At 37.0% G+C, this 27,415-nt stretch overlaps 2 protein-coding genes across 2 annotated transcripts; one reads left to right on the forward strand and one right to left on the reverse strand.

The window, feature by feature from the left end:
* Window positions 1–856: 856 nt before the first annotated feature.
* On the forward strand, window positions 857–14,440 carry LOC121938358 (saccharopine dehydrogenase-like oxidoreductase). Its single transcript, XM_088089562.1, has 12 exons — window positions 857–1,085; window positions 3,371–3,483; window positions 3,601–3,681; window positions 3,888–4,017; window positions 4,878–4,927; window positions 5,456–5,586; window positions 6,938–7,055; window positions 8,295–8,414; window positions 9,301–9,357; window positions 10,971–11,082; window positions 12,205–12,286; window positions 12,401–14,440. Exons 1-12 carry the CDS (start codon window positions 902–904, stop codon window positions 12,492–12,494), a joined length of 1,272 nt encoding a protein of 423 aa, XP_087945688.1. The 5' UTR covers window positions 857–901; the 3' UTR covers window positions 12,495–14,440.
* Window positions 14,441–17,966: 3,526 nt separating this feature from the next.
* Window positions 17,967–19,200, reverse strand: LOC148186920 (uncharacterized). Its single transcript, XM_088089434.1, has one exon. It carries the CDS (start codon window positions 19,198–19,200, stop codon window positions 18,322–18,324), a length of 879 nt encoding a protein of 292 aa, XP_087945560.1. The 3' UTR covers window positions 17,967–18,321.
* Between the last annotated feature and the right edge of the window lie 8,215 nt (window positions 19,201–27,415).

Raw genomic sequence — 27,415 nt, forward strand, 5'->3', positions numbered from 1 at the left:
GGATGTCATTGAGTGCTACAGAAACACCAACTACTTTAGAGACATACTGCTGCAGTCTTGCCAATCAAAACAAACAGCGCAAAGCTAATATCTGAAAATTCTTTTTATTTTTTAATTTGTTTTTAATACAGTTTCTGGCATGACAGATAGTGTAATTTTGGTGATTGTTAAAAAAAATCCCATGCCTTTCAAACCCGCCTAGGGGATTGTCAGTTCAGAGACTATTTAAATTGAAATACAGTCATTTAAAGTTGTATGTAAGCAAATAAATAAATAAATAAATAAATATATATATATATATATATATATATATATATATATATATATATATATATATATATATATATATATATATATATATATATATATATATATATATATATATAAATCGAGTGACTGAAAAAAACTGAGTGGAAGATTATTAGATTTTCTCCAAAATAAAGGTGAGAAATATCCTAAAAAGCAGATTCATAATTCTTACAGTCATATATTTCAAATTTTGCTTCAGAAAAATATTTTTTCTTTCATTTTATTTTAGCATTTTAGGTAATTTTCTAGTCTATTTTTCAAACCTTTCTCCTTTTCTTTTTCTATTTATTTGTTTATTTATTCTTTTTTGTGGCATATTTTCATGTGATTTTCTTGTAATGTTTTCTTAATTTCTCGATAATTTTGGGGAAGTTTGTTGTTGGACTTTGGCTCACTGCAGTTGCTCATCGCCCTCCTCTTTTTTGGAAGAAATGAACCCCCTTTCATAAATATCAAATCACGAACAGTTCCTCATGTGACCTACTCATGTTTGCTCAATAAAGAATTAAGAAAAAAATGCGTCTCCAGCCAATCAGCTGACAGAACTGAACTAACGCGTTACCCCGCGGGATCCTGAACTAACAACGCAACAATGGCGGCTGTAACCTCCAGCAGACCGTACCATATCATCATTTTCGGCGCCACAGGGTTCACCGGACAGTTCATTGTGGAGGAGGTCGCCCGGTGCGCCGCAGAGAGCTCCCTGAAATGGGCGGTGGCCGGGAGGAGCAGACAGCGTCTGGAGGAGGTGCTGAAACGAGCCGCGGAGAGGCTGTGTGAGTGACTGAGACTGTTTCTGTCAGACTGTTTCTGTCAGACTGTTTACTGTCAGACTGTCTACTGTCAGACTGTTTCTGTCAGACTGTTTCTGTCAGACTGTTTCTGTCAGACTGTTTACTGTCAGACTGTCTACTGTCAGACTGTTTCTGTCAGACTGTTTCTGTCAGACTGTTTACTGTCAGACTGTCTACTGTCAGACTGTTTCTGTCAGACTGTTTACTGTCAGACTGTTTACTGTCAGACTATTTCTGTCAGACTGTTTACTGTCAGACTGTTTCTGTCAGACTGTGTACTGTCATACTGTTTACTGCCAGACTGTTTACTGTCAGACTGTTTACTGTCAGACTGTTTACTGTCAGACTGTTTACTGTCAGACTGTTTCTGTCAGACTGTTTACTGTCAGACTGTTTACTGTCAGACTGTTTCTGTCAGACTGTTTACTGTCAGACTGTTTCTGTCAGACTGTTTACTGTCAGACTGTTTCTGTCAGACTGTTTACTGTCAGACTGTTTACTGCCAGACTGTTTACTGCCAGACTGTTTACTGTCAGACTGTTTACTGCCAGACTGTTTACTGTCAGACTGTTTACTGCCAGACTGTTTACTGTCAGACTGTTTACTGTCAGACTGTTTCTGTCAGACTGTTTACTGCCAGACTGTTTCTGTCAGACTGTTTACTGTCAGACTGTTTACTGCCAGACTGTTTACTGCCAGACTGTTTACTGTCAGACTGTTTACTGCCAGACTGTTTACTGTCAGACTGTTTACTGTCAGACTGTTTCTGTCAGACTGTTTACTGCCAGACTGTTTACTGTCAGACTGTTTCTGTCAGACTGTTTACTGCCAGACTGTTTACTGTCAGACTGTTTACTGCCAGACTGTTTCTGTCAGACTGTTTACTGTCAGACTGTTTCTGTCAGACTGTTTACTGCCAGACTGTTTACTGTCAGACTGTTTCTGTCAGACTGTTTACTGTCAGACTGTTTCTGTCAGACTGTTTCTGTCAGACTGTTTACTGTCAGACTGTTTCTGTCAGACTGTTTACTGTCAGACTGTTTACTGCCAGACTGTTTACTGTCAGACTGTTTCTGTCAGACTGTTTCTGTCAGACTGTTTACTGTCAGACTGTTTCTGTCAGACTGTTTACTGCCAGACTGTTTCTGTCAGAGTGTTTACTGTCAGACTGTTTCTGTCAGACTGTTTACTGCCAGACTGTTTCTGTCAGACTGTTTCTGTCAGACTGTTTCTGTCAGACTGTGCGTTGTTATTGTGGTCTGTGCTGGTGTCATGGAGACATTGAACCTGACCCATATAAACAGCTGAAGTTCGTGTTTTGCTCAGCTGGTCGGGTTTTTGAGGAGGTGCAGCTCCAGCTAAGACGCAGCCTGACTGACCAACATGTTGTTTTTGTTTACAATGAGAAAAGAGGCATTTTGTGTTTGTGCTTTAGTCACAGTAGTTCACAGTATTTGGGTAAGCTATACTTCATGTCCCTCTCACGTTAGCACCAGAGCCCTGACACAGGTGACATGCAGCAAAAAGCATTAGGAAATAATTATATTTATATATTATTAATACCCGGTGGTGGAAGTATTCAGTAGTATTCAAATCCGTTACTTCAGTAAAAGTACTAATACCACTCAGTAAAAATACATTAAAAACATAACATAACATAAATTATTTTATTTTACTTAAGTAAGAGGAGGTAAGTATATTCAGGAAAAAGTACTTAAAGTATTACAAGTAAAATTACCCAATACAGAGAAATCTAAAAAACCAAAAAACAAGCAAACAAAAAAAACATGCAAACAAAGCACCCCAAACACTTAAAAATGTGAAAAAGAGAGAGAGATAAGGCAAAAACACCCCCCAAAACTCAAAATTCTTCAAAAAAGAGAAGAAAAAGAAATATTATAGGAAAAAACAGCCAAAACCTCAAAATGATTTAAAGGCAATCCTTTTATATAACAGTGGCTCAGAAATGCAGATTTTAGTCTGATATGAACACACACCCCAGATCAGGTTAGGGCTGTGTGTTAGAGTTACCCACTGTACAATTTCTTTTTTGGAGGCTTTTTTCACATTTATTTGATAGGACAGAGTTTACGAGTCACAGGGGGAGAGAGGGAACGACATGCAGCAAAGGGCCGAGGCCGGAGTCTAATCCGCGACCGCTGCAGCAAAGAGTCAGCGTCTGTACATGGGGCGCCTGCTCTATCCACTGAGCCGCCGCCGCTCCGTACGATTTCTGAAAAATAATCTCTTCTCCGCTCTTCTGTCAGCCATGCCAGAGCTGAGGACGGACATTGAAATCATCGTAGCTGATGTGACCATCGAGGAATCGCTAGCCATCATGTGCCAACAAGGTCTGGTGATTCTCAACTGTGTTGGCCCTGTAAGTAATTCGGACTCCGTCAGGGTTTGAAACAAGGGAAACCTTGACGTGACGTTGACACAGTTTTTTATAGTGGTTTATGTTGAAGTATTCTCTCTATGCTCTGTGTACTTTCAGTACAGATTTTACGGCGAGCCAGTGGTCAAAGCTTGCGTGGAGAATGGAGCTCACTACATAGACATCTGTGGGGAGCCTCAGGTAGGAAAATAAACGTTCGTGTCTTCATGTCTTCATGTCTCTTATTGTGTTGATTGATTCTCTGTGATGCTGTCCTCATGACTCTGTATCACTGTTCTTAAAGTAGACCGACTACATCAAATCCTTTTTTTTGCTACAGCTGTGATGTATGTTGTGTGTGTGTTCAAACAGTCAAAGGCCTTTTAATGGCTATCCATCCTCTGCAGTTCCTAGAGCGTATGCAGCTGGAGTACCACACGAAGGCGCTGGACAGAGGAGTGTATGTGATTGGAAGCTGTGGCTTCGACTCCATACCGGCAGATTTGGGTATTCTCTACACACAGAGGCAGTTTAAAGGTAGGTACCATAACACAGGCTGAGTCAGCCACCGGCAATCAGAAATCTGTTATTGGGTCAGTCACTGAAGAAGGTATAAAGTTTATAGTGCTGGCGGGTTGTTTGAACCCTCAATATATCAGAATATATATCGAATATATCTGCTTTTTTCAGACCCCTTTCACAAGTATTTAAATTGTTTTTTTTCCAAAAATGGAAAAAAAGGCAATGAACAACTTGGACAACTTAAAAAAAAAGAAAAAAGCCAGGGAAAAACTCTATTTATATTACCATAATTTAATATTTAAAGTTATGTGACAGGATTAAACATTTTAAGGACTTTTGCCAAACAATTTCCCTGTTTTTTTTAATTTATTTTTTCTTTTCTTTTCTTTTTTTTTTGTTTTGTTTTGTTTTGTTTGTAGTAGCACTAATTTTCAGGTAATTTTATCAGTCTCTCTACTCAAGTCTTGCTATTTTTTAGCTTATTTCTTCGCTCATTGCCATCTTCCCATCTTTTTGAGGAAAATCAAGCCAATTTACTCAGGGTTCAAAGGGTTAAAACCTGTTGCTTATATATTAGATTGTCAGTTTGTTTGCAAGGACTTTGTTTTGGTATGTTCTCACAATTTACACAAATAGGGCAAATTATGGAGAATTCAGTTTTAATAATGACTCAATACAACCATAAACGAATAAAATATTCAACTAAATGTATCAGCTGAAAGTGTCATTTCATTGTACAGCAACTAGAGAGGCTCAAATCTGTTTTGCTTCAATCTTTACAAAGTCTAACAGTGTCAAACTTAGTTGAATGAAGTTTGTTTTCTATACTGATACATTTGAGCTGGAACTTGGTCTGTAACATTGTCTGATTTCAGGAACGCTGACGGCTGTGGAGAGCTTCCTGATCATCAGCAGCGGGCCTCAGGTACCTTCAACAATTACTTTTTCTGCAGTAGTACTCTGATACTCATTCTCCAGCCTTTTACAAAGTGAAGCGATGTCTGTTTCGACTTTAGTTTACATAATTGAGCAATTAGTTTAAAAATACATTTGGTAACTTAAAAGAAATACCTTTTTGGTCGTATTTGCTAAAACTTTCTATAAGCACGACCCTAAATGAGACAGATAACGTGTGAAAAAGATTCTCGATGGCCTTGTAGCGCTTCTGTGTTTTTAGGAGAAAATGTCATAAAAACTCAGTGTGGGCACAGTGTTGTTTACTGTATTTCTACTACACATTGTGGAAAAGCAAAAACATATTCAGAGCAAACATTGGCTATTTTTAATTTCTTTTGAGAATAAATATGCTGATATGTAAGTGAAACGTGCTACTGGCTGTAGCAACTCGTGAAACTACACTGCAGTCTTAGTCATAAGTAAGTAGATCGAGAAAGAAACTAGATGCACTGGCGCTGGCTTTCTGCAGAGTTAAAAGCTATCTCAACCCTCGCAGGGCATGTCCGGACACGATGCCACGTGGCAGTCTGCTGTGTATGGTTTCGCAGACAGTGGATCGCTGCGCCAGCTGAGGAAGAAGTTTAACCAAAAGCCGCTGCCTGTGGTTGGAGCGAAAGTCAAAAAAAGGTTAGGCTAAAACCAAGCAAATTACTGTCTGGACTAAACACTTTAGTTTAAGTAATGAGATTTGTTTTGTACTGTGGGGCTCAGCAGAAGTTATCAAAGAGGGTGTTTTTCTTCAGTGCACAGCAGAGAGGGATTCTCCCAATTAAAAGCGATACTGTACTTACTTTTTTTTACATTTGGCCTACACTTCAATACTTTGATTCTAAATAGAAAGATGGAATATTTTAGGGATGCAGAGTAATCTGCAGGACATTGTAATAGGCTGATATTTGCCACAGATTCACAGATTTTTCTGATGTGTCTCAGTCATTTTGCTTAAAAGCAGGCTTTGAAACAAGCTAAAAATGTGTTAGGGACAAACACATAATATTAGCGATGCCTTTGGGACGAAAGATTCAGTAAACTGACCATAGACACATCAGAGGACACATATGTATATCTGTTTTTTCCCTGATAATGCTACGTTTTGAACAACAAATTATTTTTTTTAAATACTTTATTGTGTCATTACTTTACAAATCACAGGTACATTTACAGTTATTTATGTATTCTGACACAAACCTTCTCTTTTTAACTTTTTTGTGAACAACAAATCTGTGTTAAAACTGGCAGGATGAGAGCTTAACATAAGCTGCTGGTGGCCAGAGCTAACAGCTAACAGAGGTATGCTTTGAGTTACAGTATGATGCGTTCAAGCACTATTCAGTAAAAACGTATATTTCATGTATTAATATTAGAAACTTACATACAGTTGCCTGAAGGAAATAATGTTGATGTTTCCATAGCAACATTATATTTATATATATAATTTTTCTTTATATATGTTTTTCATGTGAAAAATTTTGTGTAAATGAATTTGTGATCATTCATTTTGAAACCGTTAATTTTTTTGTATCGAATATTTCTTTGTTTTACTGGCACCAAAGGGGAAACAAGTAACAACAAAAACGACAACATCCCCCAGCCCAGAATTTCACAATTGGTGCACCTCTAATTTTAATAACAACACCTTCATTTTTGTGATATTTAAGCAAACGCAGTCATCACCAAACAAATGTAATGTAATAAACATGTGGTGCAAACGGTATTTATAAAAATGTTTGGAATAAAAGCTCTGGAGATACAACGTTTCAACAAGATAGGTGTGTTTTGCAGATCTTCACTGCGTCTGGCAGACACACTCATGTTCAGTATAGCAAGGTCTGATTTTGGGCAGATCAGGGATGAAGGGACAAATTTACAAGTCCATCAATGGATGAAAGGTGCTCAAATACTGTAGTGCTGATGTGATGAATGTTAGCGACATTAACATGGTTTGTGTGTGTGTGTGTGTGTGTGTGTGTGTGTCCAGGGGATTTTTGTTTTTCAGCAAAGAGGTCGAGCAGTACGCCATCCCATTCATGGGTTCTGACCCCTCAGTTGTCAAGAGAACCCAGCGCTTCCTTTACGAGGAGGATCACCAGTCACCAGTAAGATTATATCAACACGATGACTGACATCCCGTTATTGATTGCAGTGTTGGTTAACAGCTTTTTAAACACGGTTACAGCTGCTGAATGCATTTTCTCCCTCATAAAACATTTGCGAAGCTCATTCTTTTTAATATCTTAAATTCCTCCTCACCTTTTTCTGGTGCATTGCTGACGTTTCCTGGCATTTCCGTCCACGCCACACATTACCTTCCCCCTGCAGGAGACAGGAATGTGAATCATGTCACTTGTTTTTAAGTAGTCAGTCTGCTTCGAGCTAAATGTCACAAAAAAATATTCCTCTTTCAGATAGAAGGAGGATTTCATAATTACTGATGAACCTGGGAATGTTTGACGCATTTTACACACTTTTTGTTCTTCTGTGTTTTAAAATTTTGGCAAGATTGTGTATTTTCCTTTAATCTTGGAATTTCCAGTTCAAACTGCAATTTTTGATCCCACAGCCATCAAAGCATAAAAACAAGTGTTGTATTATTTCTGGGTGTCATTCTTTGCTCTTGCCTTGGAATTTATAATCTTGACTATTATTTAGTCAAGATTATTTGACTATATACTATATTTGGCATATGGAGAAAAAACATGCTATTTCCACTAGATGCACTGTCACAATCAACCGTTATTTATTTATTTATTTATTTATTCAATCTAAAAAAAAAAGAGTGGGATCATGACAAAAAACTTGCACATAAAGGCTTAAAATTCTGAAAATTAATGAATGTTTGATATTTATGATTAGAACTTATGTTGATTAAAATAATTAACTTGATGAAAGTAGAAAATGATGTAAATGTATAATATTTTGTATTGTATTTTGAAAAGCGCATTTTCTGTGTAGAGCGGTGTGAGTGCGAGTATTTGACACTGCACAAAAAATAATAATGCATAAAAATCAATGTTGATGCTAATCATTGACATATCCCTGTCACTGTCGTTGACTGCCATCATTTGAAAGAATCTACTTAGCATGCTGTATATTGAAAATAATTAAATTTTTATGCATTTTTTTTTCTTATCTAAAAGCTTGGTGGCATCATGACTAAAAACATGGCATAAAGGGCTAAAATTCTGAAAATTAATGAATGTTTGATATATACGATTAGGACTGATGTTAAAAAATAGACTCCATAAAAGTAGAAAATAATACTAATACTCACCTTTAAATTCCCTTTTTATCATTCACACTGAGCCTTTAATGCTCTCTCCTCCCTCCATCCACAGGTGCAGTACAGTGCATACGTCGGGATTGGTGGCCTCTTCTCTGTGTTTAAGTTCCTCTGTGGCGGCCTGTTGTTCTGGTTCATGGTCAAATTCAGCCTGGGCAGGAAACTCCTCACCACGGTTGTTATATTGTTCATCAACCAAACTCTTTTTGTAACATCTACCCTTATTTGTATTGATATTTGCTGTCCAAAGCAGATTATTCGAGTCCCTTGTTAGTGGAGCTTATTTCAAGGAAGCTAAAGCTTCAGTACTCTTCAAGACTTAAGATGCTTTATCCAAGCATTTAAATGTGGATGAATTTTAAAGTCAGTTGTGGATATTTAGCCAAAAGGCTTATCCACAGCTGCCCATCAGAATCTGAATCAGAAATAATTTATTGATTCCTCTGGGAAATTTGTGGTTTTGTTACATTCACTCTAATGCCAGCATAAGGAATTATAGCAAATAGAAATAAGTACCAGCACAAGTGTATGAAAAGTAAAATAAAAAATGGAAATTCAGTTATACTGAAAAATTAAAATAAAATAGAATAAAATCAAATAAATATAATATAAATAAATTGTAAAGAAATGCAGTAATAGACAGTTAGCACTAGTGTGTGAATAGTATGTGAATATTTAAATTGTGGCAACAGTTACTACGTGATGCTTGAGTGTAGAAATGTTGCAAATCAGCACAGATCATACTGTGCTGACGCTTCATTTGTCCGCACTGCGATTCAAGAAAAAGCAGAGTCATGAAGTGCTTTTCCACTGGCACTATGGGTCGCTCCAAGTCAAACCATGCTGCGCCGATATGCGTTTCCTCTGTCAGTTTTAACATGCAGTGGAAACCTGAAGGCTTCTGATTCCAAAATCTTGTCCGGTAGCCCACAGACACCTACAGACTCTGCAATCATATGAAGACATCTGTTTATACAAGATATTTTGCTGTCAGCACAGTTTTGTGATAACTGCATGTAGATGATTGACATGTTTTTTTTTTTTTTTTGTCTTTCCCAAAGTTTCCATCATTCTTCTCCTTCGGCTTGTTCACCAGGTCTGGTCCAACCATGAAACAGGTAACTCAAATACTGTATGAGTTTTTTTTTTGTTTGTCAGTTTGTTTGTTTACAGGGTTAGGGTTAGGGTTAGGGTTAGATTTATTGTCATTTTTCTTAAATGTGGTTTAAGAAGAAACTAAATTAAAGTCTGTTCTAAATCCTGCTATATTATATATTATATATTGAATATATTTGTGTCATTTTTGCACAAGCTTGAGATGAGCTGAAAGGCAGCATGTGAAATGACTGTCAAACATCATCAAGTGATGTATCTGGTGTGGGAGATTTAGTTTGTGTTGTAAAAGTCCCTGAAAATGTGTTTCCTTACTCATCTTTTTACTATCAGTGATGTGGTCCAATAAAGAAGAGAAAACAATCTGCCAAAGTTCAAACATTTTGGGTTGTTTCTTACGAGACATTTCTGTTTATAGATTTGGGAGCACTGCAGAGGTACAGTGGGTTGGTACTGCCGCCTCACAGCGAGAGGGCAACAAGATTCAAGGATTTAGCAACATATAAATCAGTATACTGACAGCTGTCCTTATGCATTGGATCAATAGATCTTTGCATAACTAGAGTGTTCACCTCTTAACAAGTAATACCTTAGGACGTTCTTTTCAATTATCTTTTGTTATTTAGTCATGAATACTTAATGTTACAGAAAAAAGTAATAAAATAAAATAGAATATAAAAAAAATAATTTTAAAAATGTGACATCATTTTAAATATGAAATTATGAGATTTGCAAATAAAGTCTTCTGGACATATTCCCCTTTTTGATAAGATCTAATAATATCTAATCTCCTCAGAGCTTATTTTCATTTCATTTTCTTGTCACCTTATTTTTTTGCAATTTGCTGGACATTTCTTGCCAAGTTCTTCATTGCTTTTCGCCACATGTTTTCAGATGAAATCAATTCTTCTCAGGTTCCAGATGTTTAAATTGTGACACGCATCTGAATGCAGCACAAAAATTTTTTTTAAAAAAAATCAAGGTTTCAAAGGGTTAAAGCACTTTTTTCAAAGTTTTGAAGTTACAGTAGTACTTCATTAAATGCATTTGGATAACTATGAGATACTGTGAGTGATACAAAAACCTCTAATATAAGAAAACATATTCCAGTGCTCATTTTTTCAAGAAAAACGCTGACCATGAGTAATCTCTGATGCAGTTTGACTAAATATTCTCCAGGAAATTCCATTAAAATACCATGAAACTGTCTGCGAAAACTGTGACCAAAACACAAACTACACTGACTACATCTTTACTGCCACAAAACAAAAATAACAAGGCTAAAATGTGACTTTAAACCAACGACTGTTTTCAATAAAAGACTTAAAAACTAAATCCAAATTTCTTGTCAAACACTGATAAACTCTTTCTGTCTCCTACTTTAGTACTTATAAAGTAAGTTTTGCACTATGGTCATAGTAGATATTATGCACAGACTTTCTCGCTACATTGTGCTTACAACAAACATTTGATTCTGGTGACCTCAGCCATGTGCACTCAATATTTATTTTGTCAGAGTTTTGTGTCATTGCACAGTTTGTTGTGATTATTGTGTTTGATCATTATGGATTAGTCCCCTTATGGAGTTCCTCTCTCGTCATTCATTCTCTCCTCTCAGATAGAAGACACCTGTTTCAGCTTGACACTTTTTGGGGAGGGCTACTCTGAGGGTACAGACCCTGCACAGGGCCGACCCAACGCAAAGATCTGCACTCAGGTCATCGGAGCAGGTAAAATGCCACAACTACAGTCGCCTGGTGTATAATGCACCTGCAGGCACCAAGTTGTGTCAAATATGTAGGGATAGCGATCATACAGTTCCCTTGTAATTATTTTTCATTATTCATATTTTGTGTCACTACTTTGTTTTTTCTACTATGTAGTAGTGCTGTTAAAAAGACCAATTCAAATTTTAGCATCAAAGATTTGTTGTGTCTAAACCAATTTTTGACTGTTGCTTGTATTATATCCACATCTAGTCAGTCGTTTTAGTGATATTTTTTTTTTCTGTTGCGTGTGCGCGTATATGTGAGCATGTGTCTGTCTGCAGCTAATCTCTACTGGATCAATCAGCCTCATGTTTTGTCTACACATTAATGACTGTATGCTCAAAGAACCTCTCATGGTTGCAGCTGCTGTCAGTTGTTTAAAAACCTGTTTTAATGATCATCATCAGCTGCTGACGTGGCAGCGACCGTACATTTTCTGAGAATCAGCTCTACTAAAAACAATATTGACCATCTGTTGCTGCAGTGGCCAACTGGATTTTTTTTCACACTGCGACCAACAAGAAAATTAGCAACATATTGAGACAATCACGGAAAACATGAGAAATATATTTATTATATTGTAATTCATTCCTATGCATGCTTCCCAGAGTAATCACCATTCACACCTCTTCTGCTAGCAGTGTGGGGTGTCTCCCTCTTCTCTTGTGCCATGTTTATATATTATATATTGTTTACTTTATTGATGTATGCCATTGTCTATATTCAGTTTTTATTTGTTTTTAAGTTTTATTTTTTTTATATTCAAGAAAAGTCACTGTTAAAAGGACAAGTTATCTTAAGAGTTCAATCAGTGCATGATGTTTCCAAAGTCACAGAGAGTGATGCGTTATATGATTTTGTTGTCAGTATCGACCAAAACAGTGCTGCAGTTTCTGCCATGTCAGTAGGATGTTGTTGTTTTTTTAATGCGATTTATTGAATGTAAGAAAAGTATAGAACCTCACCAGACTTGCCCTTAAGGACTTGAACTATCAATGTGTTTTTGTGCTGTAAACAATGCTTTGCAACATTTAGACTCTGCAGCCTCTTATCTCAATATTTGTGTCTTTGCTGTGTTGACAGAGCCTGGGTATGTAGCTACAGTTTCTGCTATGGTGCAAGCAGCCGTAACGTTGCTGAATGAACTGCACTCTCTCCCCAGGAGGTTAGTTTAACCTGTTTTTTCTTTTTTGAGCCTTTTATCTTCTCTGTGTCAGTCTTTCCTTTTTCTTATAGTATTATCCCACATTCTCTCCCTGTCTGGTAATGCTGTTAACAGGGGAGGGGTGTACACACCAGGAGCTGCCTTCTATAAAACCAGCCTCATCGACCGCCTCCATAACCACAGCATCAAGTTCTCAGTCAGAAACTAGTCCTTTAACAGTGACACTACTGTAAAGATCACGCCACCTTTCAGTTACAGTGTAATGGTTTTGTATTGATGCTCACTAAAGATGTTGGCCAACCTTTCATCCAGTCAATATTACCACATTTTATGAGTGTCGCTGTAAAATCGCTGAACCCTGCATCTATTGCTTGTTTGTTAATTGGTTTATTAATAGTGACAGCTGGTAAAATAAATACTAAAACCTCGAGAGTTTCAATTTCCCCTTTTTTAAAACATCATATAAAGTTAAACCAAACTTATCAGGAAAAATTAACCCTTGAACCAAAATCTGAGTGACAAGAACTACTTAAATTGTCAGACTTTTTTAAAATTTGACTTTATAAAGGGGATGGGGGTTATGACCTATACTGCAGCCAGATAACAGGAGATTGAGACGTTTTGACTTCACATCTGTGGCGCTATCATGTCATCTGTCTTTGTCAACATCTTACGTTTTAGTCAAATTGGAGTGAATTCAAAGATCTCAGTCAACATGTGAATTTGTAATTTAAATGTAAAAAATGAAAAAACCTTATGTCAATATTCAAAGCACTCTATTGCAAAAAAAAATATTATTGAAAAGAAACTTTTAAAAGTACTGTGCATTTGTTTTGTTTTATATTTTGAATATTGTTTATAATCAATAATGTAGTAAGTACTGTTATGACACATGATAAAGCTCCTGTTCAGCTGCTTGACAAAGTCTCTGTCTATGATCCATGTTTTCTAATTTTTGTATGTAAGAGACAAATACCTCTAAGTGTTCTTACAAGCTGTGGGGAAAGGACATTATTTTCAGTTTTCTTAAAAATGTATTATTGTCTCAGTAGAGTACCAGAACCACAACTGAAAAAAGTCCCCGGTAAATGCACTATTTACTGCTGAGTAAAACTGGTAAAGACCACAAGAGGCATTTTTGACCCCTTTAAAAGAAAATTAAGCATTATTAGTGGGAACCAATATAATAGGGTAGAAAAGTCTCTAAGGACTGAGTGTTTTTGGCCTTTTCATGTGACTTGTTGAGTACTTTCAGGTCTTTGAACTTAATGTATAAAGTTAAATGCACAGAAGAAAAATTTAAGATTGTTTATTGATGGATTTTTTGTGTACATTTAACCAGTAACTGCAATTCAGTACAATTTTGAAGTAGTTGTGCTTTACTTGTGCATTTATTTATTAATATATTATACTTATTATAGTTATTATACCTATAATACAAATTGAATAAAATCAACAAATGACTGATGTATTCCTATGGATAAAGATAAGACTGCATTAATACCTTCTACATTGGAGCATGTAATTTAAAAAAAAATGCAAAGCAAAACAAACAAAAAAAACAAACAGTATAATACTATTATTAAGTCCCTTAAAAATAATGTACATATGAATGCATCTTTAATTATAATTTAATCGCTTACTATACAGTAAGTATGATTGTGAAATGGGCCAGTCTAGATGATGTATACTTTTACTTTTTGTATCTTACATATATTTTGATGATAGTATTGTTGTACTTTTACTGAAGTAAAATTTAATATGCAAGACTTATTTGTAATAGAGCACTAATACACTGCAGTTTAAATATGTGAGTAGTTCTATCAGTCCATTTTTAAATTAATTCAATTTTTAGGAGGTGGATATGGTGATCCTGAAGGTCAAAACATGACAAAATTTAAGAAAACTACAAAATTTCACAAACACAATATTTTATTAAACTCAACATATTTTTTGAGTTATGTGGTTTTTTTTTTTAAATGTTGTTGGCTTCTGGAAAGTTATTTGTTTTAAAATATTGTCTTTTGACCACCAGGGCCGCTGTAGTTTGATGAATATGAGCAATGATTTGTCAGCCTGATAGCAGTAATGGGTATAAGATGATGGAAAACCTCAAAGTGAAGTTTCTTTTGCATAAAGTCTGAAGCAAACACATTTCACATGCAAAGCTGTCTTTATTTTTCAAGCAGGAAATGTGCAGAATAAAGTGATACAGAGCCTCAATATTCAATACCTGATTAAAATCATTGTTGAAGAATAAAAGGGCAAGGAGCTTTATTGTGAGCAAATTAGTTTGAACAATGTATCCATGACATTTTATCTATTACTTTTTATTTTCTTGCTTTGGGTTTCAGTTTACTGTGCCCCCCCCCCACCTCTTGTGCTGCTTTTCCTCATTTGTTCATCTACACACCTGTCCTGCATCAGCCTCCTCAGTCCTTCCTGCTCCTCTGCTCCTCTCAGCCAATCAGCTCCCTGCCTGCTCCTCTGTCCAATCACCTTATTCTCCTCAGCTGAGCCTCTCTGCCTTTTTTCTCCAGCTGCACTTCATCCCCTCGTCAGTCTACTTTGTATTTAAGTCCAGGGTTTCACTTCAGTCTTTGTTGCATATTCGATTTGGTTGTGTGATTTTCTGTTTGAGTTTCTTAGTCTGATCTAGATTTCAGAATTATCTGTGTGAGTCCCAGTTGTCTGCCGTCACTCCCAAATTATGCAGGTTTTGAGTGGGCAGCAGAGAAAATAGGCCCAATACTTTGCATTATCAGGGGAAAGAACTTTTCTGGAGAACCTCCCTCTTTATCAGCATTGAGATGTAGGAAGTTTTCTACTGTTTTAACACGTATAGTGTTGAGGCAGTCGAGCCTATAACCTGAAAGATTTGATAAGATCAAATAAAACTTAATTAATCCCACACCAGGAAACTCACACGTTACAGCAGCTCAAGAGTCAGAATCTATAGAAAAATGCAAAAAGTGTTTGAGTGCTAAAAAACAATAAAACATTACAAGAAATATAAATTAGATATATACACATCTATATCTATACACACCTTATTTGACACTAGATGTCCATGGCTGATCATTGCGCAGAATAACTGAAAAACACACGTGGTGTGTCATATATTCACTTTTAATACCTATAAATTTAGCCCATAAACATTTTTGCACAGCCAGTGGTAAAATATTGTACAGCAGGAAATTGCACAGGCATGTCACACTGTAAACATAAGGATGCATATTTACATATAGATGACAATATTTATGATCATTGTTGAAATGAGCAGCAATAGCAGTTTGGTCGTGCAGATTCTTTTTATTGTGCAGGTTTCAGTAATCAGCAGTGGAAGAATGCAGTTCCTTCACTTGAACAAAGTACTAATTCAAAACTGTGAAAATACTCTGTTAGAAGTAAAAGTATAGTCAGAAAAAATTACTTCAAGTATTAAAAGTACCTTATGTAAGTAAGTGTCTAATCGATAAATAAATATAAAAAAAAACATACATAACTATTAAAAATCCAGTAAGAAAGAAGAAAATGCCTTAAACGTTTATTAAAATAGTTGGCAGTTCATTTTCTGTCAGTTTGCTACCTGCGTAAACTGTTTGGTGAGTTAATTTTTAACATAACACATCATATTTAATTAAAAAAAAACCTACGTATGACATACAGAATAAAATACGCAGTATGTTATGAATACAGTGAATGCACAGTGGACAAGATGTATAGATGGTAGTATGAATGTGAAAACAGGTGATACAGACACGAGTATAAAAAGTTAGGGTATGTGAGCATCGTCAGTACAACAATGTTGTACGGTAATATAATTCTCAGAACCCTCAAAATATTTACTGATATTTTCCAAAAGAAAACAAAAAGAGGCAGAGTTGTCTTTTAAATCCTTCTTTATTTAGTATAAATATACAGAGAAAACACATGTTGCCCAGACGAGCTGAGACGGTACCCAGTGTAATACAAAATAAACCTATTTAACCGCCTACAACTTCAACAAGAATTATGCAATCGGCCTCTGTATTACATACAGCATCGTAGTCTGAAGTAAGTGATTCCCAAATACAGCCTCTGATTAATAATTTTGCTGCTGAACACATGTAATCCCATGAAAGGTTTTGGTCAGTTCGGTGGAAGTCACGCCTCTGCTCTGAATTATAGAGATAACAGTGTGATTATCAGGAGGCAAAAACAACAGAATTTGGACACACACACACACACACACACACACACACACACACACACACACACACACACACACACACAGACAGAGTTTTATATCAAGTTAATCAGTTGTTACAGAATTTCAAAAAAATACTTTCCTTATTGCTGCATGAATTTTCTTCACATTCTGGCTTTAAAACTAATGAAACATCATTTAAATGTTTTTTTGATGGCTTAAACATTAATTTTGTGCCTTTGAGTGTGTTGGGTTGAAACAAGGCATCGGTTTAAAAAAAAGACCTTACACTTCAGAAATGTATATTAAACAAAGAATAATGCTGTTACATTTCCCCCTTTTTCATTCATTTAAACACAAAAATAAAGAATTAATCAAACAAATAATGTGCACTATCGTGTGCACACACAGTTTTACTAAATAGTTTCATTTATGTGGAAATGTGGGGCACGAAACGGGCTGTCTGGGGCTTTCTGCCAAAACACTGTGAGAGTTAAACACTTAACTTCCTGCATACTGCTGGATTTAATGCACCAATTTATTGTGTTGATGTCTACATATTGAGGAGGACATGTACCCTGCGTCACCCCCGAAATCTACACCTTTGACATTGTCTAATAATCTTTGACCAGTCATAAAAATCTGTCCTTTATGGGTTAGCTGACAGGACGACTCTGACTATGACCAGAGAGATATAAGTGTAAAGGCACTTCCAATTACATCACATATATATAACACAAGCATAATTTCATCAGATTATTTCTCTAAATGAAATTTGAAGGTTTTCCTGTTCAGGATGAGCCTCTCAATGTTTATGTCAAATATTTAAGTGATTTCACTGAAGAAAAATTTAATGGGAAAGTCACCTCAAATGACATCACTCATAATGCCCTCATATTTATCATAATCTCCCTTTGATTTTATCAGCTTGGGCACAATGACAACAGTATGAGGCAGTCTGTTGTAAGAGTTCATGTTATACTCTGTTTGAATATGAGCTGTTATAAATCAGCAGGTTAATCTGTAAATGATGCTGGTTTTTATAGTATTGTTTCATGTGTCCCCTCTTCAGCTTTGAGCAGCTGCCCTTTAAAGGTCTCTGTACGGCCCTGATCAATACATAAATGATGATGTAGTGTTACAGACAAAGATAAGACTTTACTGATCCCTTGCTACTTGGCAGTATAAAAAACTACAAAACAATATAAAACTACATTAAAGGGATATATATGTATAAATGAATCAGTAATTAAAATATAATCAGATAATATATTATTCTGAATTGGGCCATCCTTTATGAAGTGTGCTTTAACTTTTTGTACTTTAAATATATTTTGATACTAGTACTGTTGTACTTTTCTTCTGAGTAACTTAAGCACTTTGATAAATATGGGCGCTGATTTGTTGGCATGACAGTGATGGGAATAAGATGATGAAAACACTAAAATACTACAGTGAAGTTTCTATTGTGTAAAGACTGAAGCAAACACATTTCGCATGCAAAGTTGTCTTTATTGAAAAGCAGGAAACACTCAGAAGAAAGTGATACAGAGTCTTAATAATCAATCATTCATTAACATCATTGTTGAAAAACAGCCATTTGAAATTATTTGATTTCATTAACATGTTTAACAATAAATCCCATTCACCACTGATACTTTCTGATATTCCCAGTAGTATTACTGTACTATGATTAATCACTTTGTTTAATGTATTGAAGAAAAAGAAACAAAAGGTAAAGAGTCCATCACCAAAGCGATTTGACAACGTTGTTGGATTTGCTTTGTGCTTCAGAGAGTGTTGATAATTCTCAGCTCTGCTGCCATGAAGACGGCTTTCTCAGGCTTTACTTGAAACACAGGAACTCAGGGAAGCCTGAATTGCCTTGGTTGAGATTTCTTTCGATAACATTGAGACCAGCTTTGAGGTAATCTTTCATCAAAGCTTGGTTGAGAAGCAGAGTGAGGGTCTTGATGGGGGCGCCGCCTCCTTGCTTGAACCACAGGGTCACCTTGCTGCCTCCGGTCCCCTCGTTGAGGTTAACATTCACCGACTGGTAACCAACCGCTTGATAGTGCTCAAAGTCGTTGTTGGTGGTGGAGACAGCCAGATCAGTGATGGCACCCTCTTTGTCGGTGGACGGCAGGTACCAGATGAAGACTGGGTCCACTCCTGCAACACCCCTGTTGGTGTTTTCATCCACACGGATGTAACCTTCCTCGAAGAGGTCGGTGTCTGATCCGTACGAATCGGTGGCAAAAACTTCAGTGATGTAGGTTTTTTGCTTTCTCTTCAGCCAGATGTGGACCCAGTCCCCAGTAGGTCCACGGTTCAGATCACAGGACACTCTCTCATAACCAAATTTAAACTTGCTGGCTTCATTGTCTGGATCTGTAGTGACATTAATTCTGTCTATGGGACTGTGGTTCTCCCCCTCCCCTCTGAAGTACCAAAGGTAGAGGGAACCACGGGTGACCGATCCTGCATTGAGATTTCTCTCGACCCTTGTGAAACCTGCTCTTCTCAATCCATCAGCCATCTCATCATTGAATGAGACTTGAATCCTGGTGATTGCGCCCAGGCCAGAATCTTCTTTGTACCAAAGGAGGACACGATTTCCTCCACCTCCTTTGTTCAGATTCACATTGATTATTTTGAACCCTTTTGCTTGGAGATTATCCTCATCGGTTTGATTAATGGACACATCAATTTCTGAGATAGGCATTGTGGGTAACTGTATTAAAGAGAGAAGACAAATCATGAGTAAACGGCTGCATGACTGTGCCTTTTCAGGTGAGCTCCAATATAATTATGATTCATTATTTAATCAGTTGTCACACCAATGACAGACCACCAGAATGACATACAGAGTAAATTATATTTTGAATGTATAATACTGCACCAAAAACACTATTTACTCTGAATATAATTCATTCAGATGTGAAATAGACACAGGTACAGTTTCCTGCAAGAAAACTATAAATTCTTGAACACTTACTTGTCTGCTGACAGTCAGTGATCGTCAGTAAGAAGTCGAGTGATCTGCTGATGCCGGTCGTGCTTACCACAGGTAAGCTGCCTTTAAATAGAGAACTGAGATGCTGTAGCTCATTGCACAATCACTGTCTCTGAGGAGTCATATTCCAAAGAATTTTGTTATTCCGATTAACTCGTCAATTCAGACGAATGTGCTGATGGTCTTCGATTACATTTTCTCACACACAGCTTATTTGGCTCTTGGCCCATGTGTGCTTCTTATGTCCATGGCTCATTTCCACATAGCTTTTCAGAAAGGTGGGGAGAGGAGTTTTCAGATGCACTTTGACAATAAAACAAGCAACTCAATACTTCAATATGTGATAATACCACAGTTTCAAAGGAGTGGATTTGTAGTACAAGACTTTTATTTTGATAAAATCATAGATATTTACATCATAAATGGACAAAATAAAAATGACAAAATAACCAATTATATATGGTGTGTCAGATAACTGACTTGACTTAAGTTTCCTGGTTTGGTTTTCATTATAACAGTGACTCTCTCTTTGTCTGCTGGTAGTATGGTTACTTTTTTTCCAACCTCTAAAAAATTTTTTAGACATGATTGAATTATGATAAAATGTAGAGCCTGAATAACCAGTTAGTAGCAAAATGTCTGTACAGAATAGAATATAAGGTTAAAGACATCTTTGTATATCTGTACTGACCTCACATGTAACTACACTGATAGACAACTAAAACACCATAATCATGTGACGCTGCATTAACAACAAGAAATACAGCGAGCAGAGGCCAAAGTCTCTGTAATACATGCATCTTTGTATGGATGAAACCCACGTAAATAATACCAGTAAAGGTAAGATGAAAAATAAGGATAAAAATGAAATGCACGAAATGCATAACATAAGATGGAAATAAAACCCACTGAGACTATATTAGTAAAACATAAGGCTAAAAATAGAGTGTATAAAACACATTAAATAAGGGAAATTCAATATTTAAAAAAAGGCTTTGTACATGTTCTGTTTTAACCCATGAAAGACAAAAGTATTTCTTGAAATGAGATGTCAGGATACAAACATACAATACTACAGAAATTTAATTTAGTCATTTATCTTGAACATGTAAATTCTGCTTCATTCTCATTCTGAAACGAAAAAGTCAAAGCTGTGTGGACAAAAAGTCAGTGATGTTTGAACGTATTAGTACTTATATGTTGAGAACGTATGTTGGTGATGTACATACATCACTCAGGTTGATGATGCGTTACATATCTATTATGAACCAAATCATGAGATTTTTGGAAAAAAAAAAAAAAGTTTTGTTGCTTAACAACTTTAACCCTGTGATACGAGTTTACGAGGCTGTATACGTGGCAACGGTTCTTCCATCAATCAGTGAAGTTTTCCTGCGGTTTGGCCTTTCAGTCATACGACAGCATTGTTTTGGGAAATCTTAAAATACTCTTAAAATAGTTTTTTATATGTCTGCATTGTGATCACATTAAATTTCACAGATAGAAACCCAGAACGTAAACGGTTTTGTTGTAATCCTGCGTTAATCACTTTAACTACAAGAAATAGAGCGAGCAGAGGCTGAAATATTTGTTGTCTACAAATCCGCTCTGTGCCAGGTTTAACAGGCGAGAGAGGGCAGGGGATGTTTTCATATGTTTCTTTCACTTCTGTGGAAGTCACACCTGCACAATAATAACTGTTTTGTCACGACTTGACTTTGAGAAAGAGCAGCCTGTTTTCTTTCCAAGGTTGTCAAAAACGGCAGCTTTGTCACACCCCTGGCTAGTGATACGAACGCCAAAGGCAGCCTTTTGGCATCTGTTTGAGGCTGCTGGGAGCGGTGGTGGATGGGTCAAACAAACAGACTTTCAGCTGGGCTGTTTGTGACCTGTGTGACTCCAAAAGTCAAAGCTGTTTTCATGTAAAGTTACATATAATTTGAGGTAGTTGTATTGGGTTGTATATAAAACTGGGATAGTTGTCCATATCGTAACAAATGTATCTAAAATTTGGAAATTCGTTCATGTAGAATGTGAATGTATATATGGGAGTAGGAATGATTAAGTGTGTATTCCTCCTACTTCTTTTTGAACATGTGATATTTAAGCGGCATGAGTATTTGTTTTTTGATGTATAGGTTTTGTATAGGCCTTCTTTTTTATGATCTGTCTGTTTTTGTTCATTGCACTTTACTGAAAAGTCTGTTTGCTTTTATTTTTGTTTTGTTTTGCTTTGTTTATTTTAGATTTTTTTTTGGCATTTTTGCTGTTATTAGATGGGACAGATCAACAGTGTGAAAGGGGGGGAGAGAGGGGATGCCATGCAGCAAAGGGCCGCAAGCTGGACTACTACTACTACAAACCACAACTGTCTGACAACTTTAACCAGCCTTCAGTGTCAGTGTCGAACTACGTGACAAAGAAGAATATTTGATATCCTGGGATGAGAATCCGTTGGAACCACAGACTGTATCTAAAGATGGGTGATGCATCTCAAATATCCACAACTGTACAAAAATCAAGCCAAAATATCCAGCTGCTCACATCTTACGTCATTTGGATGCAGAGTCTACCACATGGAGACTTTTCCTGACGTGGCCCCTTCCTCTGGAATAACCTCCATGCTGACATGAAATACTTGAGGCCTTCAAATCTCAACTCAAAACTCTTGTAGCTGTTGGCTTCCGGCAGGTCGGTTATTGTGCAATCACTACGTGTGAGGAGGAATTTTTCTTCATCAAGGTACTGATGCAACCCGGTTTATGTTTTGATTACCGTGTGAAGCTCACCCTCTGGATTTCTGACACAACAAGGTACAAAGTAAAAATTAAAGTTGACCCTAAATCCTGCTGCATCTTTTGGCGTCGAAGGAGGAGTCGAGGAGTCTCACAGCCTGGGGAGAGAAGCTGCTTGGTACTCTGGTGGTTTGGCAGCGGATACGTCAGCATCTGTATCACCCACCACCGAAGCTATTTCTGCCCATTTGTGGATTTTACATCTATGACTCATTTTCAGGTGAAAACAATACGATGGGTGCAGCCACCCCAAATCTGTCACCAGATAGGTGTGGGTAGAGGAGTTTTCACATGCTGTTCAATGATAAGCCTTATGGGTTACATGAAGCCTATGGTTATCATGCTGAGCTGATCAGTCTCACTAAAATGAAGAATTGGATGATAATCAAACTCCATACCTTAAAAAAAAGTGTAAACAAGTCCATCCATCCATCCATCCATCCATCCATCCATCCATCAGTTTACGTTCGCTTATCCGAGATTATCCTGGATGTCCGAGTCCCTCACCCTATCTTTAAGGCTGAGCCCAGCCATGCACCCTCCGGAGGAAGCTCTTCTCGGCCACTTGTATCCACGATCTCATTCTTTTGGTCACTACCCAGAGCTCATGACCATAGGTGAGGATTGGAGCATAGATGGAGTGGTAAATCGAGGGCTTTGCCTTCCGGCTCAGCTCCTTCTTTACCACGACAGTCCGATGCAACTCCCGCATCACTGCGTATGCCGCAGCAAACCGTCTGTCCATCTCACGCTCCGTTCTACCCTCACTCGGGAACAAGACGCCAAGATACCTGAACTCCTTCACTTGGGGACCGAGCACAATCACCAGCTCATTTCACATTTTCATGTAGCTTATTTACAATGATTTATGTGGTTAAACAAAATAATACCTCAAAGTACAGCACTCATTAGAAGTTCAAATGTTTGTGAGCATCCAAAAAAAAGTTCTTGTTTCACTTTGGCCCTTTGTCGGTTTGGTGTCAGACAATGGGAGACACAGTGAGTCCAGGGGTTCTTCAGCCTGTGAAATAAGGTCAATACTAGCTTATGTGTTTATGTATTTATTTATACAGTATTATTACGATGAACAGAAATTTTAACTTAAAAATCACCACTAAAAATAGCAAAAGTGCAGATGTCCTGATGGTCCTGAAATAAAAAGATGATTTCAAATGATTTAAAATCAAGTTAAAATGAGTTTGAATAAGTTTTATATATGATGTTAATATGGGTGAAGTTTAATTATCTGCATTAACATCTCATTTGACCCCATTGATGGAGGTTGTAATCATCAGGTTGCAACACTGTGTTTACCGCAAGAAATACAGCAAGCAGAGACCAAAATATTTGTTCAATAAAAATCAGTTCTTGCGGTGGATTTGACAATTGTGAGAGAGGGCGGGGCAATATGTTCACACGTTTGTATCAGTTCTGTGGAAGACTCACCTGCAAAATAGTAATGGCATCTTTGGCAGGACTTTGAAGAGGATCTGAATATTAAGGAAAAAAAGCAGATCTTGAACACACATGCATGCACGCACACTCAAATCCTAGCGCCATTTATCATAGAATTTATAAGAAGAAATTCAAAATTACTGCCTGTATTTTCTTCACATTTTGGTTTCAAAAGTAATGAAGCATAAAATAACCTTTTGGTTTGGTGTTGTGCAATGGCAGAGTAGCTTTAGCATCATTTTTGTGCATTTTACTGTGTCAGCTTGAAACAAAGATAAAGGGTTAAATAAATCTCAAGCCTCACAATGTTTTGCACTACAAAGAATAATGTTAATATATGATTGTTTGAATGTATTTGAACTCCATCTTGTGTACACACAGTGTGGTACTTAAATATTCCCTAACATGAGTTATGGTTAATCATAAAGTTTTAGTATTCTGTATGATTTCTTTGGGCTAAATGCACCTTTATTGTGACGGTTTCCACTCCAGACTCTGTTCTCTCTAAAGCTAAATATAAAATCCAGAGATTTAAATATTTGTGAAAGGAGTTTGAACACATCATAAAAAAAGGTTGTTGATCCAACTAAAAAAGAAGTTAAAGACTCCATCATCAAATGAATTTAAGGACCTTTTTGAACAATGCCCCTTTACGTGTGTCTGATCTCATTCAGCCTGTTATTTCCTCACATGCTCTCCTGTCTCACAGCACAGGTCTCCTGTGTGTCCACAGAGTTCAACACAAGTCATCAGGCTGCAGAGACTTTTCCTGCCGTGGCCTCTTTCTCAGGGATAACCTGCATGCTGACATCAGACACACGAGGCCTTTAGACCCCAACTTTCAACTCATCTTTTTTATCAACTGTTCAAGTTGTTTGTTCGTTAATTGCTTCAGGCTTTGTAGCTGTTGCCGTTGTCCCTACAGCGAGTCAGTTATTGTGCAATCATTATGTGACTTCCAGAGAATCTTTCTTTGTGCCTGATGCCATTATCTTTTCAGTGGGTTGGTTATTGTGCATTTATGAATTTATTGATTTATTTATTAATTCCACTCTCTCACACTCAACCTCTGCCACAAGACCTGTTTCATTTCTTCTATCTGATTGAATGGTGGTGGATGGGTCAAACAAACAGACTTTCAGATGGGCTGTTTGTGACCTGTGTGACTCCAAAAGTCAAAGCTGTTTTGATGTAAAGTTACATATAATTTGAGGAATTAGTATTCTCGTATTACTACTTGTTTTTATCGTATACTATGACTTTATTCTCATAATGTTGTGACTTTTTTCTCATAATATAGCAACTCTATTTTTGAAGTCTAAAAAAGAGAAAAAAAGGTTCCTCAGTGTGGCCCTAAAACTCCACCATACCTGTCCACACAGCATCTATAAGATGTCTGTGTGTCCAGGAAGGTCTAAAAGACACCGGCTCCAGACGGTCTCTGGCGTTCTTGCTCGCCCACCACAGTTCTCCTCCACACAAAGCACATGAGAGGTTTCACATGGTTACAATCTGTAACCTTACCACTAGATGCCACTAAATCCTGCACACCAGACACACCTGCTCAGGCACTGTTTGATATTTATGACAGAGGAGGGATGGTGCAAAAAGAGGCAGGCATGTCCAATAATTGTCTTTTTGGGTTTAGATGTTTTTAAAGTAAATATGAAATACCACCATTTCAAGTTGCATTTGCCTCAATTAGGCCAAAATAAAAGCCCCTCCCCAGTGCGCAAGAAATTCATTAACATGCCTCCACTGTTATGCAGCTCCTAACTTTTTTGTGAGCGTCAAAGCACCCACGAAACACCTTCTTTTCTAGATTATAAAGGGAGCATTGACACATCTTTCCTTAATATTAGGAGAATTCGAACAGCTTTTTATCATGGCAGCCGCTCAGGTACTTCCGGTTCATCTCACTCAGTGAGGAACCTTCCCAAGCAAAATGAGGTATTCGACCGCAGCCTAAGACTCAAATAAGCGTCGTGATGAAACTCGCATCCGGAGATCTGAACACAGGCCGCCTCCTCCTCTGCCTCCTGCTAAGAACAAGCTCGCCGTCGCTGTCCGCATCAGAGAGTGAGTACTTTGACTCAAAGGTCAGAGTTCAGCTACATTTGGTTAAATGTAAATAAAGACAATATTCTCATTAAGCTGTTTACAATGAACATGAATATTCCCGTTTTACATGCAGCAGTGCATGCTTCGATTAACATTTCGCTTATCACGTCAACATGTGGAAAACTGGAATGGCTGTCACTTGTTTTCCTCTGGTGGTGGACGTATTAGACTGTGCAAATACAGCCTCCCTCTTTCAATACTTCAGCCTCCTTCTTCTTGAAAAGGGCAGCCTTGTGATATTTGTTCATATCCAAAAACCTGTTGATATCCAAGACATGTTTAAAAGTAGCAGTGTTTCTCCTTCTGACCAGAAATGTGGGCTTTTTTGGGGGGCATGCATCTCTAACTCTCTCTCATCTCTCAGTTGCTGTAAAAACCCCAATAGAGACAAATATTCTGAATGCGCTGTGTACATGTGCAGTGATTGCTGCTAAAACCTGAATTACCTCAGCATATCCCACATGTCTTAATCTGGAAATGCTACATTTTTTAAAAGGTCTTATTGTAAATATCTGAGACAAATATATTTTTTATATGACCAGTATGAAATTCCTAATATTGTCATATTTGGAATATGTAAATGCATCTGATATGCATTTAAAATAAAAATGAAAATCTTTCTCTTAATGTTCAGAGTTTGGATTGTAACAAACTCCAACAAAAAACTTTTGCAAGTTTTTAATCCAAACTGCACCTTTCAACATGAAATAGGCCTGCAGCAAGTTCACAGCACAGTTTTTTTTTAATATAAATTCAAGCTAAAATTTAAACAAAAGAAAAATTAAAAAAGCTCCCTGAGGTTTCACAGAGTAAAAGTTCCTCCCATGCTGACACATTTTTGCCCTATTTAATTAATTATGTTTCACCAACGGTCATTAAATAAAACGCAATTACAGATAATCAGCAAAATGCCAAATATCGTCTCTATTAGTAGGCCAGACCGATAATCTGTTGACCCCTAACATTTATTATATTTAATAACCTTTATCATATAGCATCTTTCAAAATACAGTTACAAATAAAACTGAACACATTTAAAGAAAACACTGGTCGACTGAAATAAAACTAAGATATATTTTTTAAAAAATCTCCAAAGCAAAAGATCAAAGAAGTGAAGGCCAAAGAATTAAAATCACTAAGATAGCAATAAAACAGACAGCTCAGATAAAATCAGGATATGCTTTAGGACATAAGCAGGAAGACACAAAGATGTTGAGTCAGACGACCTTATACTCTCAGGTAGATCGTTCCAGAGCCTTGGGCCCTTCATTTCAAAAGCTCTGTCCCTTTCACTCTTCAGCCTTGATTTGGGAACAAACCAAAGACCTCTGCTCAAGGATCTCAAACTATGCAAAGCTTCATAAAGAATTTAAAGGTCTGAAACATAATCTGGAGTCAGGCCATGAGGAGCCTTGAAAGTAATCTTTAAATGAATCCTAAACCAAACAAGGAGCCAAAGTCAAGTTTCTACAACTGTTTTGGTGTGAATGTACTTCTTGGTTAACAGCATAGCAGCTGAATTTGTTCACAATCTGTTGTTGTTTTAAAGTGTT

Source organism: Plectropomus leopardus, chromosome 16, assembly GCF_026936395.1.
Source record: "Plectropomus leopardus strain MGB_pleo_1.0 chromosome 16, ASM2693639v1, whole genome shotgun sequence".
Classification (NCBI taxonomy): Eukaryota; Metazoa; Chordata; class Actinopteri; order Perciformes; family Serranidae; genus Plectropomus; species Plectropomus leopardus.

What these genes read in the sequence shown, in the direction of transcription:
- LOC148186920 (XM_088089434.1), bottom strand. Translation starts at nt 19,200, where the DNA reads ATGCCTATCTCAGAAATTGATGTGTCCATTAATCAAACCGATGAGGAT.
- LOC121938358 (XM_088089562.1), top strand. Translation starts at nt 902, where the DNA reads ATGGCGGCTGTAACCTCCAGCAGACCGTACCATATCATCATTTTCGGC. An exon ending in AGGAGGATCACCAGTCACCA is followed by an intron (nt 7,056 to 8,294) that starts GTAAGATTATAT and finishes CTCCATCCACAG; the next exon opens with GTGCAGTACAGTGCATACGT. An exon ending in CTGCACTCTCTCCCCAGGAG is followed by an intron (nt 12,287 to 12,400) that starts GTTAGTTTAACC and finishes TGCTGTTAACAG; the next exon opens with GGGAGGGGTGTACACACCAG.